The sequence below is a fragment of the Trichechus manatus genome, unplaced genomic scaffold (genome assembly GCF_000243295.1).
Source record: "Trichechus manatus latirostris isolate Lorelei unplaced genomic scaffold, TriManLat1.0 scaffold00023, whole genome shotgun sequence".
Taxonomy (NCBI): domain Eukaryota; kingdom Metazoa; phylum Chordata; class Mammalia; order Sirenia; family Trichechidae; genus Trichechus; species Trichechus manatus.
Genome location: NW_004443959.1, coordinates 10,382,654 through 10,393,978, shown reverse-complemented (window position 1 = coordinate 10,393,978; position 11,325 = coordinate 10,382,654). Strand labels below are relative to the sequence as shown.

Below are 11,325 nucleotides of genomic sequence, written 5' to 3'. Positions count from 1 at the left end.
CTCACTTAAGATGAAGGCTTACAGAACAAAATAGTTTCTCATTTAACAGTTACTACACATGTTGCCCTATGACAATGGTTAATAATCCCACAACACATCAACAACATCCTTATTCAACCTTATTATGCAGTTTTAAGAGTTGTTTAAATATTCAGGATACATTCTTTCATCACATATGTTTTGTAAATATTTTATCCTGAACTATACCTTGTCTTTTATTTTCTTAGTGGTGTCCTTTTCTGAAGAGTGAACATTTTTAATTTTAATGACGTCCAATTTATCAAGTTTCCTTTTATTGTTTGTGCTTTTAATATCATATCTTTGCCTAATCCAATGTCACAAGGATTTTCTCCTACGTTATCTTCTACAAGTTTTATATTTTTTGCCCCAACGTGTAGATCTATGATCCACTTTGAGTTAATTTTTGTGTATAATTTGAAGTATAGGTCAAGGCTATTTATTTGTTTGTTTGCATGTGGATATCCAATTGTTACAGCACCATTTTTTAAAAAGATAATCCTTTCCCCCAGTGAAATACGTTAGTACTTCTGTCAAAAATCATTTGACCATATATATACATTAGGGTATCCTTCTAGACTCTCTATTTTGTTTCCTTGATCTATATGTCTATCCCTATGCTAAGACCACACTGCCTTGATTAATGTAGCTTTATGGTTAAGTTTTGAAATGAGGCAGTGTAAGTCCTCTGACTGTTCTTTTTTGGTTATCCTATGTCCTTTGTATTTCCATTTAAATTTTAAGATCAGTTTATTGACTTCTACAAAAAAGCCTGCTGGAATTTTGATAGGGATTGCATTGAATCTATTAACTGTGGGAAAACTGCCATCTTAACAATACTGGGGCTTCATATCCATGAACATGGTATATCTACCCATTTATTTAGGTCTTCTTTAATTTTTCTCAGCAATGCTTTCTATTTTCAGTGTAGTCATCTTGAACTTCTTTGTTTATTCCTAAACATATGATTGTTTGATGCTATTGTGAATATATTTTTTATTTTACTTTTGAATTGTTCATTCTAATATATAGGAAAAAAATAGATTTTTGTATATTGTTCTTGAATCCTGTGATCTTACTATTCTCCTTTTAATTTTCGGAATAAAATATTTTTTCATTATCACCTTAAGTGTAAAACATCAGGTCTTGCATTATTTCACTTCCCTTTTACGCAAAAGCTATACTGAAAAGAAGGTAAACATTTTAACTAACTTTTTAGAAATCTTCCTGCTTCAGAACAATAATCTATAAGTCATTCATAAATATAAACTTCATATATTTCACTATTTGTGCTGCAGCAAGTTAAAAATTATCACTTAGCAAACATAAGTAAAAAGAGTGTCTGTCTGCTTCCCTTTTTTTTCAAAATCCCTGCAGCAGGAGCTTGCTTAGTATTGGGTTGACAAACTATGGCCCATGAGCCAAATCCAGCCTGTTTTTATAAATAAAGTTTTATTGGAGTACAACCATGCTCATTTATTTACATACGGCCTATGGCTGCTTTCAGACTACAACAGCAGAGTTGAGTAGTTATGACAGAGGTGTATATCCTACAAAGCCTAAAACATACTATTTGGCTCTTTATAGTTTGCTAAACCCTGCTCCAGAGATGCTGGGCTGTTAGAGAACCTGGTGAAAATTGAATTCTCCCTTTATGAATGACTATCACTCTTTTCTTTGTCTCTATCACAGAAATTTTTAATTTTATATTTATAAAAGAAATCTTATATTTCCTTTCCTCAAAGAAAGTCAAAGCTGATATGAAAATACAGACTATACAAAACACTGAATTCCAGAATGGCTTAAATTTTAAAGGCAAATTATCTACATATGTATCAGAATAATACAGTATACATAGGAATATCAAAAAGAGCTACAAAAATAGACTATTACATTACAGTATTTTAATTTACACATGAATCTGCTATACAGAGTACAACAACTACATTATGAATATCTCATTGGGATCATAAAAGCAGAGAGACTCAAGTATTTTAAAACTGTTAAGTAACTCAGAAACAAACAAAAAAAAACCCCAAACCTGTTGCCATTGAGTTGATTCTGACTCACAGCCACCCTACAGGACAGGGTAGAACTGCTTCGTAGGGTTTTCAAGGAGAAGCTGGTGGACTCGAACTGTGGACATTTTGTTAGCAGCCTGAGCTCTCAACCACTGCACCACCAGGGCTCCAACCCAGTACCACAAGAAGTCCAAATCCTTTGTTTTACAGATTTAAACCCTGACTGTTAAGAAAAATGTATTACACATATGATTTAAAACTAGACTGAAAGAAATAAACAGAACTGTATTACACATAAACAATAACTCTGGACAACACATAGGAATGTTGTGTATTTGAGTCCCATCTAGTGTATCTGAGTGAAATTCTTAAAGAGTTGGATCCATTTAATATTTTAAATTAATGTAAAGGCCTAAGTGGGAAAAGTAATGAATACACACACACACACACACACATATATGCATATATATATCAAGGAAAAAAGAACAAGTCAAGCAGAAAAACATAGATGAGTATAAACTGAAATAGAAAGAAGCTAAAAAAGAGATCTAAATACACACTTTTGAAATTAATTATCCTTCTATTTACTACAAGGAGCTCTGGTTACACAGCGATTAAGCACTTGGCTGCTCATCAAAAGGCTGGCATTGAAACCACTAGTCACTCCACGGGAGAAAGATATGGCAGTCTGCTTCTGTAAAGATTACAGCCTAGGAAACTCTATGGGGCAGTTCTACTCTGTCCTATAGGATCGCTATGAATTGGAATCAACTTGACGGCAACGAATTTGGTTTTGATATTTACTGCAAACAGTAACAATTCATATGACAAAGACTTACCCTAATCTGTTCGATCCATCAACAGCGTCAAATTTCAACAATGAAATCCTATTCTAAATATCACCAGTATAACAACAGAAATGTTCTCTCTGTGCCGCCCAATTCAGTAGCTAGTGTGACTGAAGAACTAAATTTTAAACTGTAATTAATTAAAATTTAAACAGCCACAGGTGGCTTGTGGCCACCATATTGGACAGTACAGTTCTAAAGTATTATCAAGTTAACTTCACAGACAACTAATGCCTTTCAGAAAAAGAAACAATTTCCTTTTACTAGATATGAATTTACTAACCTTCCAATTTAATTCATGGTATTACTCTTTCTTCTATGTGGTAATACACAGTCAACTGTTTATAATGATCTAATTAGGCTTTCCTTCCATTACTCAGATTAAAAACATACCAATATTTTTACCAGATGTTAAATGTAGTGTCACTTTGAAACTGTTATCTGTATAAGATTTTCAAACAATAAGGTCATAATGGCACAAAAATTGCTTCACCTGAAACACTATAAAAATATTTTTATCCTCTTACAAAGTATACAAAAGAGCCAAAATTCTCTGTTTTACAGACACACCAAAATTAAAATTAAAACCAAAACATCAAGAACTTGTGCGTGCTGGTTTACAGAAGAAAAAAGCAAGCCTACAGAGGCAGTGTCAATGGAAACTGAAGAAGACAGCACATGAAAACAGAGAAGACCAAAATGTCAGACACTGAAGGTGCGCAACAGAGTTAAGACTTCAAAAAGCTACAGGTCCACAACGCCTTGTTTGAAACGCTTGGAGTCATATGTATTTCGGAATTCCAAAATATAGTGCAAACACCATATAGCACATTCACAGGTATCATGGAACACCACAGAAGAATCTGCTGGTGCACTCTGTCCTTGGGTGTTCAACCAAGCGGTTTTTACATATCGCTACTCCCAAATTTACATCTCTGGACCAGACCTCTTTGCCCAGCTCCCCAGCTCCTATCATACGTCTCACAGATCTCAACATTCATTTATTCAGCAAATATTCACTGAGTGTTAATTACATACCAGCACTGTTTTTGGTGCTGAATCTATACCCACTTGAAATGTTTTATCCTCTAAACATGCTCTCCTCCTCGAGGGTTCCCGACCTCAGAAAACTGTACTTCATCTACCCTACTGTTCAAGTCACAAATCTGAGGGTCAACATAGACACCCTTCTTCCTACCTGCACTTCCCATCAATCACTAAATCCTTTCAAATTTACCTTCTAAATCTCTCTCCAATCTATTCACTTCACTCTCTCTCTAGTGTTATCACCCCTAGACTAACGCAGTGGTTCGTGACCAGAAGAGAGTCTGCCCCAAAGGGGCATTTGAAAATGAAGAACATTCAAGGCTGTCACAACTAGGGGAGGGTGCTACTGGCATCCAGTGGGCAGAGGCCATGAATGCTGCTAGACATCCTACAATGCACAGGACAGCTCCCCACAACAAAGAACTACCCGGCCCAAAATCTCAATAGTGCAGAGGCTGAGAAACCCTGCTTTACAGAAATTAAAATAATAGGAAAGTGATGCATACCAATGACTGTATTTGTATATTTATGAGAGTTTGAAAAAATTATCACAATTCAGAATTTTTTTAATATAATAAATAAAATCTAATTCTACTATAGTAAGATACGCATTAATGTGTGAACCAGGTGAATACTTACTTGTGCATGTTTTCCACTCCTATTATGATCATGATACAGTAGGAAATTCCACTTTGTACAAGAAAATGTAAGGCATACCTATAAAAATTAAGAGCACTGTTAGAAGAGCGATATCGATCCATAAACATCAAACTGAAAAAAGTTAGACTAAAAATTGCTTATATGTAACATAGAAAATTCCCAGATGAAAAATAAGGAGTCAAACCCCCAAAGTCTAAAATTCTGTAAACAACTACAGTCCCATACCACAAGCCCCAGAAGAACTAGGGAAAAAAACCAAATCCCATAAACCCTTATCAATGTCCTAAGCTGCAAGAATATGCCAAGTCTCCTAGCTACACTGAAAGCACTCTGGGATTATGTGGCTCAAGGATTAGAGCTTTTTCATAACTCAAGGCATAACTATGAAAAAGAAGTAATAAATCTAGATTTCAAAATACTCCTGACAGAATACCAGTTATTTGTTTACCCAAATTAATTTCTCCAGTACCAGTGTTATACTCTGACTTTATCTTTTTAAAAAGTATTATTCATAAAACAAAAGGTCCTAAATATTAGAATTTACTAAAAATTGGTACACCCAAATCTATCTATTCTCAAAACATGATGGATCAAGTCAAATAAACTTACTTATACAGATCTAGTCAATTTTTAATTTGCTGTACTATATCCACAAAACATTTTCGGAGATGGCACAGTATTTTCTACTGCTTTAATGTAGAAACCCATCATGAAACGAGAAAATATTTACCCATTCATTTCACAAAATTCAGGCAAAAACTGATTAGGATTCCTGGGTTTGAAATCAATCCAAACTATTCCCTCAACTGAGACACACACATATTTTCAATTTTTTTCCCTTTGGGTCATAAACAATTCATGAACTTTTTTTTCAAATCACAGTGTATAACTTAAACACCTACTGTACTTTTTATTTAAATAACTAGCTCTACGTTTGTTTGCCAACTGCTCCCTCTCCTCTCTGAGGTATTTTCAGAAGGGCCACTAGGCCAATTTTTTTTTACATGTTGCTGTGAAAAAAAATTAGCATAGCATGATTAAGAAAATACCTCGCAGGGGAAGGGAGGGGTTGGCACATAAACGTAGAAGGCGTGCGTTATTTGTGTAAAAATATGGTAATAAGGAAATTAAGTATGATTAAAATTATTTTTTAGCTTAACATTATGGAATAACAGGCACCTCCAATGTGGTAGTTACTTAAAATTTTGCACACATTTTTCCATAAAAGTATTACAGAGAGTAGTCTCCGAAACAGACTCATAGAAGAAACTTATTTTACCCATTGTATAGAGTAGATCAGTCTGTCTGTCTGTCTGTCTCTCTCTCTCTCTCTCACACACACACACACACACATCAGAAAACAACACTGGCCCTGAGTGTACTATTATCAGAGGACCATGAGGAAGCAGAAAAACATTTATGGGTATAAAGTGGAACAGCAGGAAGTAAAAAAAAAAAAAAAAGATTAAAATACACACTTTTCAAATTAATTGTCCACCTCCTATTTACTGTCAACATTAACAATTCACTAATAGACTTAATGTGAAAATGCTAAAGCGGACTGCAAGATCCGTTTAAAGACTTTATTAACTGAGAGTAGAACTCATTAAAGATACTTAGAAAAAAAACATTTCTGAGAACTCCTGGGGGAAATTGTTTTTTCCTTTTAAGTAAATCTCCTTGTAACTCGAGGGATATACGACACCTTTAGCAAATAAGAGTTTCATTTCTCAAACAGTGCCTTATATCCCCCTTCTATCGGAGCCCTGGTGGCATAGTGGTTAAGTGCTATGGCTGCTAACCCAAAGGTGAGCAATTTGAATCCACCAGGCGCTTCCTTGGAAACTCCGTGGGGAAGTTCTACCCTGTCCTATAGGGTGTCTATGAGTTGGAGTCGACTCAACGGCAATGGGTTTGGTTTTGGTTTATTGGAGCCCTGGTGGCACAGTGGTTAACAGCTTGGTTTTTAACCAAAAGGCTGGCAGTCTGAATCCACTAGCTGCTCCTTAGAAACCCTATGGGGCAGTTCTACTCTGTCCTACAGGGTCACTATGAGTTGGAATCAACTCGATGGCAACGGGGGTTATCGCCTTAAGGTACCCACTCCCCTAACATCACTGTTGGGATGATGTGCTTGGTAATCTTTTTGGGAGCAGTGTAACATTTTGGCAGCCTCCTGTTGTATAAGTCTTTATGATTCTAACCGTACAAGTTTATCCACACAGAGATGATCTGCATCCACCTCTGTCTGTATCACTGACCTCCATGAGAAGCATCAAGTTGCTTTTCTACTCAATTATATCATTGGTGATATTCTTCACAATTTCCCATACTCAGCTACTCTATTTATTAGCTGTATAGCCAGAAGCAAAAAATTAACCTCTGTAAGGTTATGTTCTCATTAGTAAAATAAGAGTAATAAATACTATAAGCCACTAATGCCTTTTCAGGATCAAGAAATAATAGATGAAAAGCATTGAATAGATTATTTAATGCATAGTAAGCACTTAACTATTAAGTAAAATAAAAAGGTGAAATAGAAGATATCTTAAAGATCTATTATACTCCAACCCTCATCATTTTAGAGGATAGGAAACTAAATTCTAAGGTCATATACCTAATTAGTACCCTAACTGACATTAAAACCCAAGTTGTTTCTGGGCAGTTTACTCACTTGCAGGGGGACAGGGTAGAACCTCATGACCTATGTATCATAATCTTTCAAGCTGCTTAAGAACTCTAAAAACAAAACAACTCCTTGTCCCAAAAGTTTAGTTTATTTTTAGATGTAACGTTTTACTTATTTTGAATTTCAAATCACCCTAAAGGTAGGTAAAAAATTTATTTTTAGCAAAAAAGAGCACACGTTTTAAAAAAGTTGGGATCTTGTTCAACTGATCCTGACTGAATTTGTGCTTTCTGAGAAGCATGATACCGGACACTGGGAATATAAGAGTCAATGAAACATAGTCTCTGTCCTCAGAGAGCTTCCAGTCTAAATAGAAAGACACACAAATAAATAGGCTATTTTGATATTGTGTGATAAACACTAGAGATTGGATAAACAAAAAATTTCCAATCTGGACAACCAACTGGATGATGCTGATGACAAATGATAATAACTGCAATGGTCTTGACCTTGAATAACTTTCAGTGCTCACAATGAGCTAGCTATTGTGCTAAGCTCCTTCTGTATTACTACCTCTTTTAGTCCTCACAATATCCTACTAAACTATACTTAGTGCCATTTTACAGATGAGAACTGTGACACTAAAAGCAGTTAAATGACATATTCAAAGTCACACCGCTAGCAGGGCAAGGCACTCAGGCTGGATTCCAGGTCTGTCTGACTTCAGAGTTTAAGCTGTTTTCCACTACCCTACACTGTTCTCAAAGATATTTAAATAAATAATGAAGAGTGTAACCTAATTCTCAGTTAAGGATTTACAGATGATAGTTTAAAAAAAAAAAAAATGCTGAGGCCCAACAGAGGCAGATAAAATGGTTAATTATATTTACAAGATGCTGACATATGTCTTCCAAAGGGCAAGTTTTCAAAATCAATAGCAGATATAAATTGTCTTTGAACAACAACAACAAAGTGCTAAATGGAAATCAAAAGGATACGCTAACGTTCTTGAACTGGGAGACTTAATATTTAACATGGCAATATTATACAAAGCAATCTACAGATTCAATGTAATTCATATCAAAATTCCAACAACCTTTCCTTTTTTTTTACAGAAATGAAAAAGCTGATCCTCAAATTCACATGGAATTGCAAGGGGCTCCAAATAGCCAAAACAATCTTGAAAAAGAAGAATAAAATTGGAAGACTCAAACTTCCTGATTTCAAAACAAACTACAGAGTTGTTGTAATCAAAACAATCTGGTACTAGCACAAGGACAGACATATAGACCAATGGAATAGAACTGAGAGTACAGAAATAGACCTATATATCTGTGACCAGTTGGTTTTCAACAAGAGCGTCAAGAACATTCAGGGGAGAAAGAATCATCTTTAAACAAATCATGCTGAGACAACTGCATCTCCACATGCAAAAGGATGAAGCTGGATCCCCACCTCACACCACTACAAAAGTTACCTCAAAATGGAATTAACTACAAGAGTTAAAACCACGGAATTCTTAGAAGAAAACATAGGGGCAAATCTTCACGGCCTTGGAGTTGGCAATGGATTCTTAGATATGACACAAGAAGCACAAGCAACAAAAGAAAAACTAAACTGGACTTCGCCAAAATTAAAAACTTTTGTTATCTTAAAGGATACTATCAAGAAAGTGAAAAGATGAAAAGACAAATAACCCAATTAAAAAATGGGCAAAGGATATGAACAGGCACTTCACCAAAGAAGACATTCAGGTGGCTAGCAGATACATGAGGAAATGCTCATGATCATTAGCCATTAGAGAAATGCAAATCAAAACGAGATACCATCTCACCACAACAAGGCTAGCATTAATCCAAAAACTACAAAATAATAAATGTTGGAGAGGTTGTGGAGAGACTGGAACACTTACACACTGTTGGTAGGAATGTAAAATGGTACAATCACTTTGGAAATCAATTTGGAGCTTCCTTAAAAAGCTAGAAACAGAAGTACCATATGATCCAGCAATCCCATTCCTTGGAATATAGCCTAGAGAAATAAGAGCCGTCACACGAATAGATATATGCACATCCATGTTCACTGCAGCACTGTTCACAATAGCAAAAACATGGAAACAACCTAGGTGCCCATCAACAAATGAACTGATAAATTACGGTATATTCACACAATACTACACAACAATAAAGAACAATGATGAATCCGCAAGTATTTTATAACATGGATGAATCTGGAAGGCATCATGCTGAGTGAAATTAGGCAATCACAAAAGGACAAATATTGTATGAGACCACTATTATAAGAACTCAAGAAAAGATTTAAACACAAAAGAAAACATTCTTTGATGGTTACCAGGGTAGGGAAGGAAGGAGAGGGGAATTCACTAACTAGATAGTAGACAGGAATTATCTTAGGTGAAGGGAAGGACAACACACAATACAGGGGAAGTCAGCACCACTGGACTAAACCAAAAGCTAATAAGTTTCCTGAACACAACCAAACACTTCAAGGGACAGTGTAGCAGGGGCAGGGTCTGGGGTCCATGGTTTCAGGGAACATATAGGTCAGTTGGCATAACAAAGTTTATTAAGAAAATGTTCTGCATCCCACTTTGGCAGGTGGCATCTGGGGTCTTAAAAGCTAGCGAGCGGCCATCCAAGATGCATCAATTGGTCCCAACCCACCTGGAGCAAAGAAGAATGATGAACACCAAAGACACAAGGAAAATATTATCCCAAGAGACAAAACGGGCCACATAAACCAGAGACTCCACCAGCGTGAGACCAGAAGAAGTAGATGGTGCCCGGCTACCACCAATGACTGCCCTGACAGGAAACACAACAGAGAGTCCCTGACGGAGCAGAAGAAAAGTAGGGTGCAGAACTCAAATTCTAGTAAAAAGACCAGACCTAGTGGTCTGACTGAGACTGGAGGAACCCCAGAAGACATGGCCCCCAGATTCTGTTAACCCAGAACTAAAACCATTCCCGAAGCCAACTCTTCTGACAAAGATTAGACTGGACTATAAGGCATAAAATGATACTTGTGAAGAGTGTGCTTCTTAGCTGAAGTAGGTACACAAGACTAAATGGGCAGCTCCAGTCCAGAGGAGACATGAGAATGCAGAAAGGGATAGCAGCTGGTTGAATGAACACGGGAAATCTGAGGTAGAAAGGAGGAGTGTGCGGTCACATTATAGGGATAGCAACTAGGGTCACATAACAATGTGTGTATAAATGTTTGTATGAGAAACTAACCCGAGCTGTAAACTTTCACCTAAAGCACAATTAAAAAAAAGTAAAAAAAAAAAAAAAAACCCTGATAAATTGGAACTAAAAAAAAAAAAAATTATTAAAGCTCTGTTGAACAGGGAAAAAAAAAAAAGAAAGTGAGAAGACAATCTACAGAATGGGAGAAAGTATTTGCAAATCATCTATCTGACAAGGATCTAGCATCCAGAATATATAAACAACACTTGCAACTCAACAACAAAAAGACAGACAATCAAATTAAAAAATGGGCCAAGAACTTAAACAGACATTTCTCCAAAAAAGATACATGGCCAACAATACATGAAAAGGTACTCAACATCATTAGTCACTAGGGAAATGCAAATCAAAAGCAAATGAGGTAGCAGTTCACACCCAGAAAGATGGCTATAATTTTAAAAAGGGGGGGGAAAAAAAAAGAAAATAGCAAGTGTTGGTGAGGATATGGAAAAACTGAAATTCTCATATATTGCTGATGGGAATGTAAAATAATTCAGCCACTGTGGAAAAGTCTGGCAGTTTCTCAAAAAGTTTAACAACTCTGGGCACCCTTTTTAGCTCAGTAATGAAGTCACTCCTGAGGTTCACCCTTCAGCCAAAGACTAGACAGGCCCATAAAACAAAACGAGACTAATGGGATACAACAGTCCAGGGACACGGACTAGAAGTTAGGAGGGGACAGGAAAGCTGGTAATAGGGAACCCAAGATTAAGAAGGGACAGTGTTCACATGTCATGGGGTTGTTAACCATTGTCATAAAACAATATGTTTACTAACTGTTTAATGAGCAACTATTTGTTCTGTAAACCTTCATCTAAAGTACAATTAAAAAA

At 36.1% G+C, this 11,325-nt stretch overlaps 1 protein-coding gene across 14 annotated transcripts in view; it reads right to left on the bottom strand.

The window, feature by feature from the left end:
- The window catches only part of MBOAT2 (membrane bound O-acyltransferase domain containing 2), a 167,386-nt gene that overhangs the window by 96,545 nt on the left and 59,516 nt on the right, over nt 1–11,325 (bottom strand). For all 14 annotated transcript variants that reach the window (XR_002823545.1, XR_002823548.1, XR_002823544.1 and 11 more), the window contains one exon: nt 4,574–4,651. Coding sequence is in view for 7 of the 14 variants with exons in the window: in XM_023728276.1 (XP_023584044.1) it covers nt 4,574–4,651 (78 nt within the window). In the remaining 7 variants the exon portion in view is untranslated. Of the gene's footprint in view, nt 1–4,573; nt 4,652–11,325 lie in introns of those variants that run through there.